Genomic DNA, 23,449 nt, shown 5'->3' with positions numbered 1-23,449 from the left:
TTCTTGCAGGTATACAGCCTGGTGCCCTCAAAGTGTGGGGATGAGGGAGATGCTAGGCAGCAGCTGAGCAGTGACAGATCCCTCCTTGCGAAGTGTCTCCTGCTCCCTTTTCATAAGAAATTCAGATGTTTGGGATGTTCCTGGGTTTTGTAAGAAGGGCAGTGAAGTTGCTTTGCTTTCTCAGGGCTGACACTCCAGAGGAGCAGTTCTTCTCCATGCCCCAAATTCATCCCTAGCAGGGTCATGACCCTGGGGCTCTTCACCCCTCTTAGGTCCCTCTTGATACCAGCCCATGAGTTACAGGACACGGGCTGTTCCTGCCAAAAACCGTGCACATTCCTCCCACGTGTTTCAGGCCAGACTCTGTTGCGTTGCTTTCCCCTTCCTCGCTGCAATAGACAGTGACTCCTTCCCATGGCCGAAGCCGGAGCGCTGCCCGTGCGCTTCAGCCCTGGGGTGTAAAACACGGATGAGTCAGCCCAGACCTTTGGAAGAAGGTCAGCTCGAAGGTGTTATTTATACTGTGTCTTTGAGAGGAATAGCATCCCTTTGAGGTCTGACCATGCAGGATGGAAGGAAAGATAAATTGGGCTTTCACTTGCTGAAAATAGAGTAAAAATCGAGCAAGCAGAGCATGTGAGTAAGAGGTGGGTTGCAGCTTCATGGCAGCAGAAGCCCCGATGGAAACCTTTGTAGGTCTTGGCATAGGGTTGGAGGCATGTTTAACGTCCAGCCTGTCTCTCTGTAATATATAGATATGTGCTCTGTTGGCCCTACGTGCATCTCTCCAGTACCCTGTTTATCCTCTGTACCCACATAATATTGTTCACTGATGCGGCTTCCTTTGTTGCACAGAGCAGACAGATGGGTAGCTGTGCTGGGATGCGGAGTATGGAAACAAAAGCTCCATAAATAGCCTCCCCCCTCTCTCTGTTCATCAGCATCTTTAATTTACGTGAATATGTTTTTGTTTTAGTTCAAATAAAATTTTGCAAAAAAAAAAAAAAGAAGAAAAAGAAAAAAGCTGCAAACCATTAATTTAAAATAAAAGCAACAGAATATTAGGCAGTAATAAACCCATTCTCCTGGCCTTCACCAGGACCCTACAAGAATGTGATTAAATATAATAAACCTCACGTCATGGAGAGTTGCTGACGCCTCCTGGGGGAAACCATCCTGTTTTGGAAAGCAGGTCACCGAGACGGCCCATGCACGTCTTCCTTCCCGTCTCCTTCTCCTTTATAGCTGGGGAGCTTCGCACGAAAGCAGGAGCTGTGGAATGAGGCATAGGGGCTGCAGCTGGTTAAATATTAGGAAAAAAGCTTTTACGGCCAAAAAAATCCAGCCCAGTGTTGGAGTGTGTGAGGGAGCTCCTGAACTTCGCTGGGTTCTGCCTCCGACCGTGGCGTTAATGACCTGGAGGAGGGGGAGCGTGGTGGGAGATTGTGGGCTTGCCCCTCATGGAGAGCTGAGCCTGTAGATCAGTCTGTCCATCTCATCAGTGCAGTCCACAAGAAGTGTTTTTTTTTTTTTTTTCCCCCTTCATCTCGAGCGTGTGGGTTTTCTGCCTCCCCAGCAGCGTGGCCTCAGTGTGCTGAGAAAACCTTGAAAAAACCTCAGACCCAAAAACGGCTCTGGAAAAATGGGGTAGGCATTGCTGGGGGGGACCCAGCGAGCCACCAAGGAGGGCGAAGGGCATCACCTCTGCTCCCCGTGGCAGCAATCCCCAACGCCTTCCTGGGGGGTGAAGGCTGGGGAGAAGTGATAGTGTGGTGGGGACGCCAGGTCAGGGCTGCCAGAGCTGATGCTTCAGGCTCTGCCTGGAGCCTGCACGGATCCAAGCACTTAATCTGCAATTGTTTATAACCTAGTTCGTAAACCCTTTCTAATCTGGCCTCTCTTCACACTCCTCTGGTGCTGCTGTTGCCAAAGTCCTCTTAGGCAAAGTCAGGAGCTGGCCCTTCGTCCCTCTCTTGTCCCTCCTGAGAATCTTTGGCATAAGCAAAACAAGATGATTTTGCAACACCTATGTCTCGCAGATGCACCTCTGCTCGAGATCTGACCCCTTCCCACCACGCTGAAGTCCCGGCTCATTCTTCTGGAGTTCAAGTGATTCAGTCACGTTCAAAGGGTGAAAGAGAGACTCATGACTTCTTAAAATGTCAAAATAAGCTCTTTCAGGAGGCCTTTCCCCCTCCCTGCTTGGGAGGAGCACTCTGCAATTATCCACAAGATCCCCTCCTTGTTGTCCTGTAAATCCCCTTTTCAAACTGTCAAACCATCCCCAGAGCCTCACCTGGGCTTGGCCAGTGTCCCCTCGAAGCTCTCGGAGGATGGAGGTGCCATCGCCCTCCGTGTCTCTGCCACGATGCCCGCCAGAGCCAACCTGAGAGTGTTCAGAATGAGATCCCGGTGACCCTTGGGGTGTCAGTTTGGGAAAGCGCAGGGGACTGCAGGACAGAGGAGAGCCCGTAGACATCATCAGCAGAAGGTGCAATACACCTCTTGCTAAGATCAAAGCCTGTATTTAGTCAGCTGAATCATGGCTAAAGCTCAAGTAGATGTAGTGTAGATGCCACCACCAGAGCTGGTCACACCAGGATCCCTTTACGAACAAGGGACTGTAAAACTCTATGCTTTTGGCCTGTTTCTGATATCTGTCTTAAAAGCAATCTTTAAATGGAAACTGTTTGGGGCAGTTTCCCATCCTTCTCTCTTTCTGCAGAGCACAGCACAATGGGAGCCGAATCCCGAGCGGGGTCCCTGTGTGCCAGGGCAGTATTAGTGATAAATAAGAGTGTTATTGATTCATTGTTAAGGGCCAGAGGAAAATACAGAAATGCTTCTAAAGAGTCACTTTAAAATGGCAACAGATACAGCTGGGAATTACCAGAAAGCTGCTTGTGCAAGCAAAGAATAAGGATGGTATATTTGGCGAGGAAAAGTTGCATTTTGCAAAGCACCTGTTTGCCACCAAGGGGCTTTGAGGGCCCTAATCCTCTTTGGCACGGTGTCCTTGTCCGTGTCTCCTCCACACTGCTCAGGACTCAGGATGGAAGGGGCAGGCAGGCTCCTTCTCCTGAGAAGTACAAATGAGCTTTCGGGTCCTGATGAGTGAAAATGTGAGGTTAGTGTGAAAGCACCGACGTGGGTGGCAGGTGGTGGGAGTGGAGGGACCCAGGTTTGCAGGAGAGCTGTCCCTTTGCAGAGGACCCCCCCATGGTTAATGCCCCAGCAGCTCCTGCATTCCCAGCTGTGAAAGGGTCTGGCAAGATCTCCTCTCCACCAGCCTTATCTTGCTGGAGCAGTAGCAGGAGTCAGGCAGTTCATGAGCATCTCCCAGAGAAGAGGAGCTCACAAGGAGCCCTCAGACACCTCTGAGCTATGAAACTGCAACGAGGAGCCTCCGTTCTCCCCTGAGAAGCACTCTAAGGTGCTTTCGACGCAGTTATTCTTACCATTATTTTGGCTTGCCATGCTTTGGTTGTAAGAAATACAAATAACCCATCAAATGACAAGTTAGCAAAGCTAACCCAAGCCAAAAACAAAAAGTCAAAATCTGTAAACTATTTGGAATAATTGGTTATTTGCTGTGTTTGCTAGTTCCAAATCAGAGCACATATTTTACGGCTTATCCTGTTACTGTTAGTTGGAAGAGCTCTTGGTGTTGGATATCTCTTGCTGAAAACGGTCGCCAACCCACTCTGCAGCCCAGTGTTGCCCCCCCGGCACGTTCCTGCCGTCTTTTTTTCTCCCAGTGTTTCACACACGCTCAGGGGACAGCCCACAGCACTGCCACGGGCGATGGGTGAAAGCCCTTCCAGACCTATCTGGATGCACGTCAAGCTGGCTTTCCACCAGCCAGGGTTGCAGGGGAAAGCATCCCCAAATATAAGCCGCAGGACAGAGGAAAAATGGTGGCAAGAAGGTGCGTGGGTGGCTGCCTTCAGGTGAACATGGCTAATTGTAGGCTGATTGAACAGGGTGAAAAAAAACCCCCACTGCAAACAAACAGTTTTGTCCACTTCTGAGCAAAATTAACATTTTTGTGGGAAAAAAAAACCAAAAAAAACCAACCAAAACCAACCCCAGTGAAACAGTCCTAAATGGATAATTTCTCTTTATGAACATCTGACAGTTCACACCTTGAAGAGTTAATGGAAGGATAAGCCGTGTCCTCTTGCAGCCTCTCTGCGTGGATGCATGTGGTTTTCTCCTCCTGCCTCCAGCCTTGCTTTCTGCACGGTGCTGCTCAGAGCTGCGGCAAGTCCCTGAGATAGGTTGAAGGAACCAGGAGAAAGGACCAGGTTAACCCAAGGATAACGAAAGACAAGTCCCTCTTGGGGAAGAGGTTGGAGTTCAAGGACCTGGGGGGTTTGTTAACACGAAAAAGGTTTCCTCTGGCTCCCAACGTCTGGTGGGTGCGAGGTCCCAAGCCCAGCTGGTGACACCTCCACCCCAGCGTCTTGGGCAGGGCATGGCCTCCTAGCAGGAAAAATCTGATTTTTTCCTGCCTCCCAGGCACTTCTGCAACTGCTCCTGGTCTGCATTTGTAGGTGACAGAGTTCCCCGTGGGCAGCAGAGGCTGACGTGCCTCCCCGGCGTGGGGTAGGTGGCACCTTGCTTGGGTGGTGGGTGGCTGGTGGGCTTTGTCGCTGCCGTCTCCTTGCAGAACCACCCCGAGGATGCCTCCTGCAGCAGCGAGCCGTTTGGTTTCCTGCCTGGGCATGCCGACCTCTGGAGCGATGCTAGACAGCAGCAGAGGGATTTAGGATGTGGTCAGAAAACCCCGAGGAGTGCAGCTGCGGTGTTTAAAGACATTTTTGTGTTCCCCAGCTGTTTGCCATGGTTCTCTCCGCTGGAGTTTTCTGTGCCCGCAGGAGGACAGGGCTGGGCTGGGTTAGTTTAGTCGGGTAATGAGCTGAGCTGACCAGGCTGCCTTTGCACTGGAGCAGATGAGGATGCTAATACCACCCGCTCCAAGGCTGAGATGCAGGGTAAGCGTGGTAACAAACAGCTGGGGAGCTGCCTCTATAAATGTCCAGGCTGTTTCTAGAGGGATCTTCTCATCCCAGCTGCAGAGCTTTCTCATAGCAGGAAATCTGCCTCCCAGATGTGAGGTGCGAGTACATTTGAGACTGAGGCAGTGGCTTAGCTTCTTTAGAGGCAGTATTTATTATTGCTATAATTATCTATATTCCCACAGGGAAGAGCGTGTAATCACTAGGAGAGCAAGCATGAGTATTAAGACTTCGGTTGTCTCATGCCTGCTTTGCTCTCCTGGCTTTGCTGTCTGGACGTTAACCTCTCTGTGCCTCAGTTTCCCCAACCTGTAAGGTGCCGATGATAAGGACTAAATTTCACCAGAAGCCAGCATGTCCGTTGCATGGCAACTTCTCAGGTTTCCCTGCCTCCTTTTGCTCCAGACCAAAATGGCCATTTCAACATATTTTGTGAAAATTGGGTTATGCTGGACAAGCCCAGACTCCTGCTGTCCCCATCTGGGAACACACCCGATGGGACAATCTCGCAGTTGCAGGAAACCCTGGGCGGTGGGGAGAAAATCGCTCTAGCTCAGCATCCCTGGCAAAACTGAGGTTAAAACTGGTGCATTCCCCCCTGGGTGAAACAAAATGAGCTTGAAAGCACCCCGAGAGCTGCCGGGATGACACAGGTCTGCATTTCGGGGTCCAGGGGAGGGGAGGATTTCAGTACCCTCAACAGCAATGTGCACAGCCCTGGGTGAAAGTCCTACGTGGAGATCAGGCACAGCTTAAACCTCCTTCCCTATTATCTGAAGGTGGTAAGTAAACGGCAGCTGCTGGCTCTGCTGAACCGAAGGCCTGATCCAGAATGCCCTTAAGGCTGCGTCTGAAGAGCCTCATTGACTTCAGAGGGATTTGCACACTCGATTGAAGTTAAGCATGTGTCTGAGTGCTTTTGCTGTGTCCAAGCCATAATCCCAGAAATGTTTCAAGTGGGAAGTTGCAGCCTGATGGTGAAATTCTGGTTTTAAAGGCATTTTTAAAAAAAATCTGAATTTCTTTATTTTTGGACACGCCATACTTTTGGCCATAAGGCATTCCTCTCTTCTGGGATGTGCCCCTGGAAGGGGTTCTCCTGCTGCCCCTTTCCTGGATGCTCACGGAGCTGCTGGAAAACTGATGAAATGCTCCCATTCAGGCTCTTGCCTGGTGAAATGGTCCTGGACCCTCCTCCGCCGCTCCTGTGTCAAATGTTGACCTTCCGATTTTAGCAGAAAATGCCAAAGCTGGGCACCCTGGGGCTTGAAAGGTCTTGACTTTATGTCGGTGCGGAATGGGAAAGTGTTTGCAATCCTGACTCCAGTCTCACGGCATTTGGGATGCAGGTGCCAGCCCACATTATGGTGGTCCCTGCTCCATGGGAGCTGTGGTCGTGAGGGAAGAGGGAATGAATGGGGATGGGGAGACAGCAGATCTTCTGATAACCATGACAGTGGCTCACCCCATCTGAGTGAGCTTCTCCCTAAGCCAAAATTTTAGCCGTCTGTCACTTGATGTGAAATTTATCCACCAGTGATGCTCACCCGTGGGGGTGCGCCCCATTGCAGCCCCGTGGGGTCCATGCAAAAGTGGGAGAGGGCGTGCAGGATGCTTGACGTCCCTCAGCCATCTGCGCCAAGGCTCAGGGCACAGACCCCGACTCTGAGGACCCTCCTGTACCATGTCCAAGATAAAACACCAGAGATGATTTTGGCTATCACCTGGTTGCTAAATGAAATCCCTGAATTCAATCACTTGTGCAGTGAAGCCATTGCTTTCCCTGGCTTTCCCATTTGCAGGCAAATGGATTAATCTCCTTTGCTATTAACATTCCAGCTGCTCCCCTTGCCTCCTTTTTTTTTCTTCCCCCCTTTTTTTGGAACATCAGTAGAAATCAGCAAAAATATCTAACCAAATTCTTTGTTTTGGGGCTGCAGAAGATACCATGGGTAAGTCGTCAGATTAGTTTAAGTGCTTTCTTTGTAACTCAGTACCTGTGGAATGTCGTAATAAAGCCATGATGGTCAGAGTGTAGCTTTTTAAACAATAAAACAGGGGAAGCGATGAAAGGCAAATTTTTTTATTTTTTTATTTTTTCAAAAAAAGGGAGGCAGCAGAGGCCTCAGAGTTAATTTATGTAATATTTCTATTAAAAACAATGTCTATTCAAGACATCAATTTAAAGCCTGCACCGTTGGCTTAAAATATAAATCCAATAAACCTCTATTATGATTCCTCCATTAGGTCAGTGTGATGGAATTTTGTGGACTTCTAAAATAAGACATCATTATTTTTCAGGAATGTTTCATGAATCACAGTCAAAGCCCCTTCATCTTTGCTTGTATAAATTTCAAAAATGGTGCTCTTATAAAATATATACATTTGCTGAAGCCGGCAGCCGGCTTTCTTCTTGGAACAGCATCCTTGGAGCTGAAATGCAGTTTGCATAGCAGATGAGGCAAATGCTCCTTAATGGTGTTGTGGCTGTGGGCTGTGATGTTGTGAGGCTGAGGCTGTGTGAGATTTGCCCGTTTCTTTGTATAATATCAATGAGAAGAGAGTTACACTCTTCCTGAGAGAGGTGCAGCACCTGAGGGCCATTTGGTTTTAGTGGAACTATATGCATTTTATGCATTTATTTGTTTGCCAATGTGCTTTGGATGGGGAGGTGGATGGTGCTGGGACACAAACCAGAAAGGCAATCCCCATCCCAGAAACCCCCAAACCTTCCAGGCAAAGCCTAAAGCAGGGGTCGAGTTTAAGAGCAGCCCTCACATCCTCCCCGAATTTCAGGCTGTCAGGACCATGTTAGCATGAGAGTTAATTAGTCTCATCCCCTGTGTGGTCCTGCGCTGAGGTCCTGGGAAGACCACCACCCAAATGGCCCAAATCTGCCCCGGTCTAAAAAGTTTCTTCTTGTGAGCTCTGCCTCCTCCTCCCATGGAGAATCATCCTCTCTGCTGACAGGTCCACGTCCATGGCGTTGCTGTGGCTGCAACAGCTGGATTTGGGCTGGAAGCATCCCAAAAGCACCTTGAAACCAGGGAGTGAGGAGCTGCAGGTTGGGGTCACGATAGCTTCACAGCCTCTGCAGGACAGAGACCCACCAAGCCCCAGCTGTGCCGTGGGGTTGGTGCACAGGACAGGAGTTTCAGGACATGGTTTAGTGGGCATGGTGGTGTTGGATTGACAGTTGGACTCGATGATCTTAAAGGTCTTTTCCAACCTAAACGATTCTATGATTCTATAAGTTCACCTCTAGCAGTTATGGGAGATTAGTTGATCACGGGGGTTTGCTCGTGGAGATGTGTAACTTTGGTATCCCTTGCCGCAGGAGGAAGAATTCATTGACTGGTGGAGCAAATTCTATGCTTCCACAGGAGAGAGGGAAAAATGTGGCTGCTATTTAGAGAAGGGCTTTGACACCCTGAAGGTAAGTGGCCTCGGCTGGTTCTGGCTCATTGGACCTGCACTTCCCATGATGTTTTTCCAGAGGCTTTGATTTTTTTTGAGGGTTTAGGCTTTTTTTTTCTTCTGGGACAAAAGAAGTAAAAAAAAGATAATTTTACTGTGAGAACAAGTACTTTTGTTCTAAAAAATAACTGTTTTGAAAACTCAGTTTTCTTTAGAAAATCCTTTCTGGTAACTTTCCACTTTGCAGCCTTCACAAAATCGTCACTTAGAAAAGTGGCAGAGGAGGTGGGGAACTGCCACCCTGAAAAGTGTTTGGGAACAACAAGGAATGCTAGAGATTGCTTAGGGAAGAGGGAGATTTAGGTACTCTGTTACAAGAACTGCTAAAATTAACACAGGAGCCCAAATAGAATAAAATGGGGCAGACCTGGCCTGGTCTTAAGGAAAATGTTCCCAGCAGGAAGGTCTCTTTGGCTGGTGAAAAACCTTCTGCAACACCTTGGCTTAGTCTGGGTCTTCTGTGATGTGCTGTTATTTATTGTAGGGTTGCTCAAGGTCTGTTCTTCATCACTGTCCTGGGGGGGCAACAAGGGTGACAGGTCCCAGGACTCTGTCCCAGTGGGTGGTATTTCCCCCAGACTGAGGAGCTTGGGTCAAGTCTTGTCCCAGATCGGCAGAGACATGCAGCTGGTCCCCCTCTGCCCCCGCCTTGCCCCCCATCTCTCCCTCCCCAGGTCTACGAGACGGAGCTGGAGAATGTGGAGGACTTTGAGCATCTCTCTGACTTCTGCCACACCTTCAAGCTGTATCGTGGCCGGTCACAGGACTCGAATGATGACCCCTCGGTTGTGGGGGAGTTCAAGGTGTGATGGTCTCTCTTTCTACCTGTACCCAGGAACACACGCTGCTGGGTGGAAGGTCTTGCTGCTGAGCGGGGTGACGCCAAATGACTATTTTTGGGTAGGACTTCAGTGAGAAATAAGCTATAAAAGTAGACCACTGGTCCCAGTCTGAACAACCTGCCTGTGCAGGTCTGGCTGCTGTATTCCCAGCAGCGAGTGCCTTGCGTGCTTCAAACACAGTCTAGGCTGTGCCGTCACCCTGGAGCAAAAACCCATCTGAAACTGATGCTGGATTTAAGCGATGGAGCATCTTCTTCCTCTGGGGCAGCAGTGGGAGCATGGGTGAGCACTGGTGGTCTCACCACACTGGTGCTCAGAGCTCTCCCTTTAGAGGTGTCTGCCCAGTGCAGAGAAGCGGTGCATCCTTTGCTTTTTTTAACCTTTAGCCTATTTGCAAGAGAAGAGGGATTAAAATTTTCTAGTTGTTTTTTTTTTTTTTTTTAAATCCCACTCTTACCCAGCACTCTCCTCCCCCAAACAATACCCAGAGACTGATTCTGCCACTTCACTGGGAGGAAATCAGCTCTCGTGAATAAAATAATTGTAAATTTTTGCATTTTCTCTCTCCTCCTCCCATCCCTCTCTCAGGAACCAGCTGCCTTGTTCAGGAACCCTCAAACTGTCCCTGAAAGTCTCAGCCTAAACCTTTTGGGGGGGGCTAGTTGGCATTGGGAGCAAGGCCCCTTCACACCACTTTAATAGCTTGAAGGCTCAAACAACAGTGAAGCAGAAGAGAGAAAGGATGAACAGGCGAGAGGTGCTCTGTGCAGGGGTGTAGCAGAGTTTGCATCGATGTTCAAGCAAAGGGGTGAATGATACAGGGGCTCACCACCCCGCTCCTAACTCCCTCGACCATGAGGAGCCTGGCAGGACATGGTCTGGTCTAGTAGACAGAAGAGGGTCAGGATCTGGGCTCTGTCCCCAGCATTGTAGTAGTTGTAGGTGCCCCATCCCTGGAAACCTTCCAGGTCAGGTTGGATGGGGCTCTGAGCAACCTGCTCAAGCTGAAGATGTCCCTGCCCGCGGCAGCGGGTTGGACTAGGTGACCTTTAAAGGTCCCCCCCAACCCAAACTATGCTATGATGCTATGCAAGCATCCAGACTGTCGTTGCAAGCCTGCTCACACAAGACCCATCCGCACATGTGGGTGTGCAAGCGCAGCTGACCATGTCTGTCCTTCACAGGGTTCGTTCAAAATTTACCCTCTCCCCGATGACCCGCGAGTCCCAGTGCCACCTCGGCAGTTCCACCAGCTGCCGGCCAGAGGACCCCAGGAGTGTCTTGTCAGGGTCTATGTCATCCGAGCCTTCGACCTCCAGCCCAAGGACACCAATGGAAAGGTATCCTCCTGCTGGGGCAAGCTCTGGTGGACCTCAGTGTTGGCTCATGGGTTGGGCTCTTCCAACAGGTCAGTCGTAATTGATGAAAATTTACAGATCAGGCTTAAAATTTAGAAACAACAGTGACAGCAAAAAGGAGAAATTTACCCCTTCTTTCTGCCTCCATTGCAACATCTGGGAATCCCAGGAGCCAACTCTTCTTCCATCCTGAGGGATTTTTCAGTAGGGCTAGTTAAAATAGCTAAATGAGTTGGGTTTTTTTTTTTATACCTCAGTGCCAAAGGAAACAAAATTATGTCTTTCACATGACTGCTTTTTGCAAAGCTTTGCCAGCCTCGAAGAAAAATTCAGTGCAAAAAGAAAATTGTGTTGGTTCAAAAAGAAAATGTTCATTTTGTTTCACTTTGCAAAAAAACTCAGGGAAAAAGTCCTTCTTAACTCTCTTTGTTCCATTGCAAAGCAGGGAAAAAGTATGGGAAATATTTTGACATGAACAAAACAAAACCGGTTTTTAATCTGCCCTGTTTTTGAAAATGGACTTGGAATGAAGGTTTTCAATTTCTTAGAAACCCCCCATAAGAGACTCCTATAGAAAAAAAAAGATGGAGAAGAAAAAATGCTTTTTTGACGCTGAAAACCAAAACCAATCCAAGTTTGACCCACAGTCTTTCCTTCTATGCTGTGGTGTCTCCTGAAGCTCGTCCCAGTCAAGGGGAGACAAAAGGAGAGCCCTGGATGCCCAGTCCCTGCTCACACTGCAGACCTTCCCTGAGCACTGCTTTTCGATCCTTCGCTTCTTAAAAAAATCTGCAGATCAAGGAAAAGTGATGAGGAACTTGGCCTGGGTGTTTTTTCTAGGGTGCATAACTAGCCAATATCTTTTCCTTTTTTTTTTTTTTGATTTTTTTTTTTTTTTCATGCGAGCTAAGATGGTGAGACCTCAGGTACTGGACTCAAGCTGGGTGAAATCTTTTAGGTGAAGTTGTTTTTTTTCTTTTTTTTCCTTCTTCCCCTGGTAAAAATGCTGACTCCAGTTAATTTAACCACTTTTCAAATTTATGCTGGTTTCCCAGAATAGTTTTAGTTGTGAGAAAGAAGCTTAAAAACTTGCTAAAAATGTAAAAATATCTGATACAATTTTTAGATGCACAATGAGGCTTTATGTTAAAATATGCTTCCATTTTATTTTTTTTTTAAAGTTGTTGCACCATCTTGGAAATGAAAGGTTTTAAGCCATATTTTTTGAAACAAAATGTTTTTCCTTTGACATTTTAGTCCCCTGCATATGTAAATCCTTTTTTGAGTAGACCTCAAACTTAAAAAATGATGACCTCGATGGAACCCCAAAATACGTGACTCAGATGAGAACGGGAACATCCTGTGGACTTCAGAGCAAGCCCAGTCCATCGAAGAAGCCATAAGTCATTTTTTTCATGCTCTTTTATTGCTTTTCCATCCCATTGGCCTCAGAAGGTCTTGGACTCTTGTCCCACACTGGTAACTGGTCCTTCGGTCATCCTCAAAAAGGAATTGCAGTGCAGGTAGCTCTTGCTGATGGTCACAGATTTGTAGTTAACAGTCAGACTGCCCTATAATTGAAAATAGGCATTAGTCAAGATTAGTGGAAGATCCTGCTTGCTGGGACAAAGAGAGGCAGAGTTATTCCTTTGCCATCACTCTTGCTGTGCTATGACTCTTTCTTGCATTTATTTTCATGCTCGTCTTTAGTGTGATCCCTATGTGAAGATTTCCGTGGGAAAGAAATCCATTAATGACCAAGAAAATTACCTTCCCTGTACTCTGGAGCCTGTCTTTGGAAAGTAAGTTTTGGTTCAGTCTGGACTCTGTGGGGTTTTTTAATGTCATATTGAGGGAAGAGCACCGGGCCAGCCAGAGCTTCCCATTCCAACCTACATTCCAGGTCAGGTTGGACGGGGCTCTGAGCAACCAGATCTAGTTGAAGATGTCCCTGCTCATTGCAGGGAGGTTGGCCTGGGCGACTGTTAGAGATCCCTTCCAACCCAAACCATCCTGTGGTTCCCTTGGCGTGCTCTTGGCTCACGTCTGAAGTGAGTCTGGCCGTGGCTCAGCCACTGTCCTACCCACCATGGCTCGTGTTCATCTTGTCCCTGGGACTTTAGAGCTGAGGAGCATGGACTGGGTCTGCTCTGTCATCACCAGAGACAACAAGAGGGTTGTTCAGACCTCAAATTCCCTTGTGGAGGCATCTGCCTCATCCCACTGAGGGCAGAGAGAGTCTGGCGAAACTCTGCTTCTCATGTAGGCACTTTGGTTAAATGTCTGAAGAAAAGACATGATGAATGGAGACCTGTTTGGTTAGGCTGTGGCATGGGGCACCTCAAAATCAGATGCTCTGAAAAAGAATTATCTATAAACGCGATATGGACAGGTTGAGTTGTTTGCCTCGCAGTAGGGCCGCAAACTTGTGATAAAAGGCAAAAGATGATGTTGTTTCCAGAAAAGGGTATTCGTCAGAGCTGGAAATACCATAGGGACCAGGCGAAGCGGTGGGAGGCAAAGGAAAACCTGGTGCTCAGCCTCCACGTGTCGATAGGACTTTGGTCTCCCAGAAAAGCTGGGATGAGACGTAGGGGGTTATGCTTCAGCACAAACAGAGGTCAAGCTCTACTCCATACGACATCCAGCTGGCTTTCTCAGGCGGCTCTTGCCAGGTCAGGCTGTCAATGCCGTGACACCTTCCCAACAAAGCAAGATGGAGAGGGAGATACCCCATCTGCAAGGATGGAGGAAAAGGGAGAGGGATGGCGAGGGTGATACTGGTGAGACCTCGGAGACCGCAGCGTGCATTAGACAAGCCCTTTACTCCTCTTCTGCCAAATGGAGACGGCAGCTCTGCCTTTCCGACGGCGAATGCAAAGCGGTCGCTCCCCACCTAGCATGAGGGAGCCCTGGTCTCCGGTGGGCTAGGACCTCCTGCCCCGTCACAGAGCCCACAGCCAGACCCCGGTGAGCTCTGCTAGGCTGAGCAAGTCCCGCTTTGCGAAGCCTGGCTCGCGGCCAGAGGCCGTCTAGACAGCGTGCTGCACCTCCCACCCGGTCTTTAAAGCAAGATGTAAAACCGAGGTCCTGGCTGCTGGCGGCTATTAAACCTCCCGTTTCACGAGCTTTTCCCTGGGCGGCTGGCTGCCGTCCAGCTTTAGCTAATTACTTTCTGCTGACCCCAGTTCCTCCTGCACTCTTAATTGGTGGCATAATCACTCACTTCCCCTCCTTAAAAGCTGCTGTGGGGTGGGTGCTGACGGTGGGAGTGGGCACCGGGTCTCTCCCCGGCATTGCCTGCCTTTCAGCAGCAGGTGGAGGGGTTCCTGGTAGTGCTGGGTCAGACCGGGACCGTCCTTTTCACCCAACCGTACCACCTTCCACATCGCCAACATCCACGAGCGCCAGCTCGGTCTGGATCGGGGTGTTGTGTTTTGGCAGGGTCTTGGTGCTTTGGCTCTTGCCGTCCTTTATTTGAGGAGGGAGAGGAAGGTTTGCTCTTGCTTTATTTTATGTCAGTATGTGGACTGTGGTGTAATGATGGCAGAGGAGACAGCACAGAATAAAGGTGTTTAGAACTGGAAGGAGGGGACAAGGAGGCTTTGAGGGTCAGTCTCTGACCACAAGCTTGGCCCAGGCAGGCTTGACTCCTGTTTTGGACATTTGCTCTTTGGGCTCACAGAGCAGATGGTTTTCCAAAGCTGTCATTTCTCCCCTTTCAAATTCCATAGCAATGATGATTCCTGACTCTCACCTGCTGCTCTTTTTCCCTGGATATTGCAGTGACCACCGTCATGTCTAATTAGCAGATGGAGAAACTAAGCGGGGGCAAAGTTTGCTCGAGGATAATTCAACCAGGCAAAAATAATCCCAAGGCATGCTTGCTTAGTTGCATTTCCACATGCTAAGCCAGTACAACACAGCACCCATAGTGCTGGACCAACGTGACAAAGATGCGCAGCAGGTGTACTGCCCTTCCCGGGACTGGTGGGTTGGGGTGCTGCGTGGGTCCGTTTCCCGTGGGGCTCTCGGCAGCGTGAACCTCCATCTCATGGGTATTTCTTGGCTCCTGTTGTGCAGGATGTTCGAGCTGAGCTGCACGCTGCCCCTGGAGAAGGACTTGAAGATCACGCTCTACGACTACGACCTCCTGTCGAAGGATGAGAAGATTGGGGAGACCGTCATAGACCTGGAGAACCGGTTCCTGTCAAAATACGGGGCGCGCTGTGGCCTCCCCCAAACCTACTGCATGTAGGTACCTCTGTGGGCTCAGGCAGCGGGTCTCTCTATCTGCCAGGGCTGTGCGGTGCCGAGCTGGCCATGGGGACCAGGGCGATGTCTCAGCCCAGGGATCTGCTGTCCCACGGGGACCTGACCGGTGCTGTACTTCACCACAGAGTTATGCCTTGAGAAGATTCACACCAGAGAAACCCCACATTTAAGGAACTTCCCTGAGCCCTGGCTCTCCTCCAGAAGCATGAAATGCCTCAAATAACATAAATGTCCTTGGGGAGATCCTGTTACGGCCCTGATACCTCTTGGGCACCGTGGTGAGGACCCTCCCCATGCACAGGGCCAGCTGAAAGGTGACATGATGGGTCTGGGGGGGCTATCAGGGCACCCCAGCGCTGCAAGCTGGGGCTAAATGGGCTGTGGGACATGCAGCTCCATTCCCCAGTGAACACTGAGTCAGAGCGAGCTGCACCTTCCTCAGACCAGTCCTCTTTAGTGTAATGCTGCTGCTGCCCCTTGTTGAGGCTGGAAGATGTTTTATCATGTGTTGAGCCGCTGTTTTCCCTTCTGTTTGGTTTCAGCTCTGGACCCAACCAGTGGCGAGACCAACTCCGTCCTTCCCAGCTGCTTCACCTCTTCTCCCTGCAGCACAACTACAAGGCTCCCACCTACAAGTCCGACAGGGTCATCTTCAGGGAGCAAGAGTACATCCTCTCTGAACTGGGTACGGCAATGGGGGTGCTTCAGGGTAGCAAATAGCTTTCCTTTATCCAGAGCAAGGGATGGAGTTGGAGGTCATGAACATATCATGGTGGGGGGTTATCATGGAGGCCAGGACTGGGTGATGAGCATGTCCCCATCCTCCCCACCTTGCTCTCCAGGTTGGCTCTGCACTTTTTCCAAGCTTGGCTCTGCCCCAAAGCCTGCAGGTTGCAGCTGGATCTGCACCAAACCTTGGGGTCGAACCCAGACCTGCAATTCAGCCACGTTAACTCTGGCCTTGAGTGACTGTCCTTTGCTGCTTTGCAGCAAACCAAATACAGGCAGGCTGGGAGCAGCAAAGTCCATCGCAGCCGGAGAGGCTCCAGCCTGATCTTCCAGCTGCTGCTTGGGCTGGTTGGAGGAGCGGTTGTGCCTTTTGCATCTCTGCGTTTTGGGTCTGGAGTCACTAGAGGGAGACAATATCATACGCACAGTGCCCAGCACATTGCACGGTGGCTCATGCCTGGGGGGGCGAGGTGTGCTCCAGCTGGAAGTGCAAAATCAGCCTCTGACAGCAAGGAGAAAATATCCACCGAGTGCTGGGGAGGCATTTTCTTGTTTGCACCCCACCACCACCCCCCCCCTAATACTGACACCTGTAATATCCTGGGCATCAACTTGTGCCTGTCTAACTGGCATCCTTGGGGCAGAAGTATGCCTTTCAGAGAAAACTCTGCTTTAAAGCATGGAAAGGGGGTTTTGGCCCAGGGAGGATGTGAAACCCTGCTGTACGTGGTCCAGGAGCTGCAGTTTGACTTTACTAAGGCCACTACAGTATTGCAGAGCCATCAAGGAGGATTTGGCCTGCGGAGGCATGAGGCAAGGCACAACCCAGGACTGATCCCTCTCCCTGCTCTTGGGAATCAAGGCACAAATTCACGGTTAGGAGGAGGAGGAGGAGTGGGGAAGCAACAGCTCCTTTGCAGCCTCTTGTTATGTGAAAGGTTTTCAGCAAGGGCTGGAAAGGTGTTAAACCGAGCGGGGTCTTCCCCCCTCTCCCAGCCCCTGCCTTTCACCTTCCTCTGCTTTAATGGCAATCAGTTCAAAAAACAGAACAAAGTCTGATGCTTGACCTCAAGGAGATCTGGAAACCAGCTGTGTTCGCAGAGCAATGTCAGATCTGAACCTGGCGATATAAAGTGAAGCTATTAAACACGAGAGCATGGGTTTTACAAGCACTGCACCCGGACCATTATTCCATAACCCCCACATTTGTTGTTTTCTGAGAGGGGCTTTTTCTTTTTCCTGTGCATACACACACACACACACACGCACACGCACACGCACACGCACGCCAGGTTTCCACTGCTTGGGAAATAGCCCATATGTCTGAAGTTAACCACTTCAAGATATTGCCAAGAAAGGAGCTGGGATATATCACCTGAAAGTTGCAGAGCTGTAATAATATTTATGGAGCACATTTCATTTCAAAGGTCCTTGAAGGTACATGGCCTTGAAATGCTGTGGCTGAAAGGGAACTGTCTCGGGGGTGATGTCCTCCACCAGCCCCAGCATGGCATGTGGGATGGGGAGGCAGGAGCAGGCTCAGCCAAGGCCAAGTTGGCCATCTTCTATCCCTGGATGGATGTAACAGGGACCCTGAATGCTGGGACAGAGAAGGCAAAAATGTCCATTACTGATAGGTCTTGTCTGACCTGTTTGTGAAGGAATGAGGGTCTCGTGTGGAGCGGGTTGAGAAGGTGGAGATGGTTTCAGGTCTACTCACGGATGGCTAGGTGTTTGCTGTGGCTGTCGTGCATTAGCCTGCTTGGATGAAAGACCACAAATACCCCAGTGGGAGCAGTGAGGACCAGAGCAGCAACTAGGACAAGCCACTGAGCTGTGCTGGTGGTGTCTGCATGGCCCTCCTTTTCCTCTCATTTCTGTCTTTCACCCTGAACCCAGCGGAGAAGAAGCAGGACCCCGTTGCGAGCTCAGTCCCGCTCTACTCCTCTCTGCCCAGCTGAAGATCCTGGATGGTTTTAAATGATGGGATTTAAACAATATCCATCACACGAGTGCTTGCAAACTGCACTGGAGCAGACCCTTTCATCTCCTCTCCCTGAAGAGCTTTGATCACACGTTAGATAAACCTCTGCTGGGGGTGGGAATGGCAGCAGAGCAGCAGCATGGGCTGGAGGGCTGCTGGGGACCCTGCAGCCCCAACTGCTCTGAGTTTAGGGGGCCTGGACCCTCGAGCAGGGTCAAAGACTGGACTCTCCCTTTTCATTGCTTCAACTTGGTCCTTGCAGTGTTTCACTTGCTGTGATCTGGGGGGGGGGGACTTGCACGAGAGTGCCCGCAGGTCCCACCGGGTGGATTTGCCCACATGTCCCACTGGGAACGGGTTGCCCTGTGCCCAGGAGGGTTTGTGATGACAGTGGATTTGCAAACCAGGGCTGTGCTCCTCCTGCTCGCTCCTGGCTGCAGCGAGGCTGGTGGGCTCGTGCTTGCTCCCGCCGGGCGGTCAGAATCCGGCCCCGCACAGCCCTGGCACGGTGTGACGCCGCTTTTTGTCTGCTCTGTGGCAGAGGACGGCAAACCCCTCAACCCCCACCTGGGTCCAGCGGAGGAGCGTCTTGCCCTGTACGCCCTGAGGAAGCAAGGGCTGGTGCCGGAGCACGTGGAGACCAGACGTCTGTACAGCCCTCTCCAGCCAGAAATCGAGCAGGTGGGTGGTGTGACGTGTCCAAGGCAAGACCGAGAGCATCATCTCCTCTCCATCCAACGTTAACCAGGTGGCTGGCTCGCTGTGGAGCTGTGCTGGGGGTACCTGCCCCGGGAGATGGGCCGTTCCCAGGGAGGGGATTCAGCTTGTGGGACAGAGCAGAGCACTGGCTATCAAACACAGGCTGGAGCTCAGCTCCGTGGCTGACTTGCTCAGGGTGCTTGGGAGATCGATTCCAGTCTCCTGTGTTCATTTTCATCAGCATTTGGTCACAATTTTTTATTTTTATTTTTGTTGTTTTTCTTTTTTTTTTTTTTTTTTTTTTTTTTTTTTTTTTTTGGTGGGAAAGCCATTTCTGATCTGAAAATCTTAATGCAGAATTCTTCTACGATGGTAATGATACCGCAGGCTCCTTTGGCAATGCAGCAGCATGATTTCTGCAGCACGAACCCACCCTTGGAGGTGTAAAGTGTTAGTACTGTTGCAGACTGGATGTGTTTAAGCCAAATGAAAACTAAACGGGCTTCCATCCAAAACCAATCAAAACCCAGGTATCTGTACTTGGCCTAACCCCTTTTCCTTGATTAACACATATGTGTACTTTATGCATTTGGATCAAAAAATGCTGCTTCCTGAAGAACAAAATGATTAATTATCATCTGTCATACATGTTCCAGTTGCACTGCAAAGGCAGTTTCAAGAGACCGGCTCTGCAGCTGCTGTAAATGTGCACAGCCACTGATCTGCACTGCTTCAACCTTTTCCCTTCTGTGGTTCATTTTTAACCAGACCACCACTCCAGCGGTGGGAGAGGAGGGTTGTCGGCAGAAGTAAATGCACTGGCAACTACTCTAACATCTTTTCGTGTTAATTCACCCAATGAAAATGATGATTAGAGGCAGGAGGTGGCTGCTATTTGTTGGCAAGTGGGTCTGTGCTGTACTTACAGGTACAGGTGTCGTGGTCTTGTTGGACCAGCCATGGAGAGTAGGAAGAATTCCTCTGTGACATAGGGTTGCATACGGGCAGAGCGATCAGGGTCTGCCCTGCACTGGTGCTTCTAACCAAGAGTATCCATGAGGGTGATGCTGGGTCCAGGGGATTAACCTGTGTGACTCAGTAGTTGCTGCATTCAGGGCAGTTCCCTAAAGCATGGCTCTGACCTGCTCCAAAGCCACAGAACAGGCTGGCTCTGTCAGGCTGTTTGTAGTGAGCTAAAAGCCAGGTTGGGCTTTTAAAGTTTTCTGCTGAAATGGAAGATTTTTTTGCCAAAAAGCAAGCAAACCACAAACCCCTCTGTGATGGGCTGATTGTCAAAGGATGGCTTTTTTTTTTTTCTTTCAACCCTCGAGACTGCACAATAAAATATTTTATTGGCACCCATTGGTGTTTTACAGTAAAAGAGACCACCTAAAAACACCCCCCCTGAGATTTCAGCTGCATTTCTGCTGCTCTCTCCCTAGAAGTATTTTGTGAACGTGGAATTAGATTCCCTTCTCCTCATCCCATCCTCCACTGCCATGGTCAGAAACCCATAAACCAGCTGTCCAGCTGGTGACACCATGGAAGACAGGTGAGCTGCTTGCTTCTCCCATGGAACCTCCCACGGACCTAGTCTTTAGTCTGTCCCTATGTAAAGTCAGTCAGCCATGGAGAGTGCACCTTCAGCTTATCCACATCAACCACTTATATATTGCAAGCCATTAACATATACCCAGCTATCACTAAAATAATTCTAATATAATGCTTAATGACACCTTTCCATTCAGGAAACCTTAGTTTTCAAAGAAGGAGCACTGGAGCACTTGATATTTTCTCTCTCCACTACTAGGTCTTACTGAGGACGTGAAGGTAACCCAGTTAGGAGGCTCACCAGGCTTCATATGTCTTTCCTTCCATACAGGGAAAGCTGCAGATGTGGGTGGACCTGTTTCCAAAATCTCTGGGTCAGCCTGGCCCCCCTTTCAACATCACGCCACGCAAAGCCAAGAGGTAACTTGTTTTTCATTTCTTACTCAGTGCGGTGCTGGTTCCAGCACTTTCTGTTTGTGAGGGTTAAGGAGAGGGCTTGGAGATGTCAGATGGGGAGGGATTCACCGACCCAGCTGAGAAATGTCTACGTGGGCTCATCTTCAGAGAAAGATGAGTCATGTCTCAGCTCCTTCAGCTAAATAGCTGAGTAGCACAAGCAGGCTGTCTAGGTGGGCTCTGGACCAAGATTTCCACCCTCTCATGTTGCTTTTGTTCCCGGGACTGTCCAGGTTCTTCTTGCGCTGCATCATCTGGAACACCAAGGACGTCATCCTCGATGACCTCAGCATCACAGGGGAGAAGATGAGTGACATCTACGTCAAAGGGTAAGCCACCCTGCTTCTGTGTCCGCTGGGTACCATAGCCCGAAGGCGCAAGAGCAGCAGTGAAGGAGTTAACGTGGCCTTTGCAAGAACATTACTGTGGCAGACACGAAGCCGCACTGGGATGAAGGGACCATTCACACCTCTCCAGTTATGGATCCACCTTCTTGGCAGACACGTCTCTGCTGGGCTCATAACTGCTTCACGACGTCAAGTTTTTCTTTGCATCTCTTGGATGCTACCATGACAATATTTACATTTAGAGAGATAAGATGTGGGGAAGCAGCCTAGCCATTGGAGAGAGGGGCACATAATCTGCATTTCCACTGCCGGCTCCTTCCCAGCTCCTCTCCCGGGACAGCCATGGGCTTGTTCCACATACATAGGTTGGCTTGTTTGCATTGCTGCTTTTTCTGGAACTCCCTTTTTTCCTTGAAACACAAAAAAATGTGGCAACCAGCAGTAACTCCTCTGGCACATTCCCTTCTCTGCCTGACTCCATTTATGTTTTATCTTGTGTAAAATGGTGCAATCCCAGCCAAGGGACTTACTTATTTTGTGCGTTCTTTGGATTTATGGACAGGAAGAGGTAGGATTTTGAAACAGACTGTAAATCCCTTTTTTACAATCCCAATTTTCCTCCTGTAAATCCAGAATGCGTGCTGCTTACCTGGTATTCACATCAAGTGCATTGTTATCAGCTCCAGCTAAGCTGCTCTGTGCACTTTGGGGCTCTGAAATAGTAGTGCTTGCAGGGTGTTACCGGGAAAGTGAGAGCATCCAGCGCTTGCTGATAGCCCTTGCCTGGCTTTTAGCATCCCCAATGACCAAGCAAATCTCACAATGCTGCAAATGAGTTAAAAATCTTGCTCAACTTCCTCGTCTTCCCCCCCTAAGTGGCTGCATCATTAGCATCTCTGGATAAGGCCTGAATAATCCTATTGGGAGGGGAGGCAATGGTCCTTCTTGTGCTTAAGCATCTGTCCTACAGACAGGGGACCCGGTGGGCAAAGTGACCTTCACCACCATGGCGTGGTGTTGCTTTGGTGGGGACCTTTCCTTCCATCCACCGCTGCCTCCTGAGCAGGGCTGGAGCCTACTTTAGGGTGAACTCAATGGATAAGGAGCTTCTACCTGTGGCTTTCCTTCAGAACATCTCACAGTGCTTCTCTGAGGAGGCTATTGCCGGTTCATTCTCCATTTTACCCATTAGGCAAGGCCAGGGCTGTAATCTCAGTCTCTTGGACATTATCTTCTACATAATATGTAAATTATTGTCGGTCAGTTAGGTGGGTAAATGAAAGAGGAGCTTTTCTGTTATGCCTGAGGCAGTTGCCATTTATTTTATTTAATTTAATCAATTATTTATTGATAGTCTTATAACAGCATGAAGAGGTCTCAACCAAGTTTAGGTTGTGCAAGGCTGAGTTCAGAGAGACCTTCCCTTCCTAAAGACTTGTGCTGTAGGCATACAAAAGGGTGGTAGCGTGGGTAAATCATATTCATTAGGAAATGAAGATGGTTTTTTGAGTTAACAGCCCTCCCTGTCACTGTCATAGATGGAGGATATTTTTGTATTGTTTTCATAGTCAAATTTCCAAATTAAAAGTTTTACTTTACCAAGAGGATGGACCAACACTGAACCAGGTCACACGGGAGGTGGGAGGTTTTCACTCATCATCTTGCAAGTTTTTTAAGACATTTCAATGTAAAACCAGTATTGCTTTGACCCAATTGGACTAGAAGTTTCCGGAGTCCCCTTCCAACCAACCACCACTACTAAGATTTATGTACTGTTATGTGGCATCTTTAAAACTCACCTGCATGCCCTTTTGGGTTCCTAAATAAAAGGGTGGCCTGGGTCCTCCAAAATCTTACACTTGTGCTGAGCAAAGAGGGAGGTGTGCTCGTTTTGAGAACAAAGTTGCCTCTTAGATTTAAGAACCTAACTTTGCCTTTGGATATTGCATGGATTTAAAAAATACTGGGTGAATTAATGGGCTAAAAATACACCCAGTCCTGTTAAGTACAAAAACGTTCTCTATAGCTCAGAAAAATCTCTGACCTGCAAATTATTGGAGTCTGGAGAGATGTGTTGGGAAGGTACCAGGATGTGTTTGCCCCAATCCTGTACTCTTACCTGGATGTCTGCTGTTGGCCCTGGTCAGAGGCAGGATACTGGGCAAGATAGACCTTTGGTTGGTCCCCATGGCCATTCCTACATTATGTTTTTAATTCTGGGGCACCGTGACTTGAATGCTTTTGATTTCTGGCATCTCCTTCCTGCAGTGAGGAGGATGCTGCAAATTCTGCAAGAAAAAACCAAAAAGTGTGCTAAAGAGGCATCCAAATCAAGCCATTTATTTGTCCTTTTGTTTGCCTGCAAGGAGAGGGCGCTCACACTGCATCCTCCGAGGGGCCCTGCCAAGCTTTGAGGGATGTGGATAAATACACAGGCTTGCCATTTGCATCCTATCAGATCAAATCAAATAATCCAGCCACAGTTTAAGTATTATTAGTGTAACCTCATCACACAATTCCCACTGCCACCAAGCCCTCGCTATGCGTGTAGCACATGTGCATGTGATGTGTACCGTAGGATGACCTTGAGTAGACCTCTCTTCCCTGTCTCCCACAACACATTTGGGGTGGATTATGTGCTCCTCTCAGGCACTGGAGAAGAGGGAATCATTTGTATAGCTGGGCAAAAAAGCCTTATTTTCAATTTAAG

General features: G+C 49.3%; 1 protein-coding gene across 3 annotated transcripts in view; it reads left to right on the top strand.

Annotated features, from left to right (window-relative positions):
• DYSF (dysferlin) overlaps window positions 1-23,449 on the top strand; it is a 100,241-nt gene that overhangs the window by 56,690 nt on the left and 20,102 nt on the right. For all 3 annotated transcript variants that reach the window (XM_010580810.1, XM_010580809.1, XM_010580808.1), the window contains 9 exons: window positions 8,359-8,457; window positions 9,173-9,301; window positions 10,525-10,680; window positions 12,409-12,500; window positions 14,782-14,952; window positions 15,516-15,658; window positions 18,228-18,367; window positions 20,268-20,356; window positions 20,626-20,721. In XM_010580810.1, coding sequence (XP_010579112.1) covers window positions 8,359-8,457; window positions 9,173-9,301; window positions 10,525-10,680; window positions 12,409-12,500; window positions 14,782-14,952; window positions 15,516-15,658; window positions 18,228-18,367; window positions 20,268-20,356; window positions 20,626-20,721 — 1,115 coding nt within the window. The remainder of the gene's footprint in view (window positions 1-8,358; window positions 8,458-9,172; window positions 9,302-10,524; window positions 10,681-12,408; window positions 12,501-14,781; window positions 14,953-15,515; window positions 15,659-18,227; window positions 18,368-20,267; window positions 20,357-20,625; window positions 20,722-23,449) is intronic.

The sequence above is a fragment of the Haliaeetus leucocephalus genome, unplaced genomic scaffold, assembly GCF_000737465.1.
Source record: "Haliaeetus leucocephalus isolate CR32 unplaced genomic scaffold, Haliaeetus_leucocephalus-4.0 Scaffold741, whole genome shotgun sequence".
In the NCBI taxonomy this organism is placed as follows: domain Eukaryota; kingdom Metazoa; phylum Chordata; class Aves; order Accipitriformes; family Accipitridae; genus Haliaeetus; species Haliaeetus leucocephalus.
The sequence above is the reverse complement of the archived record's forward strand: the minus strand, read 5'-3'. Positions and strand labels throughout refer to the sequence as shown.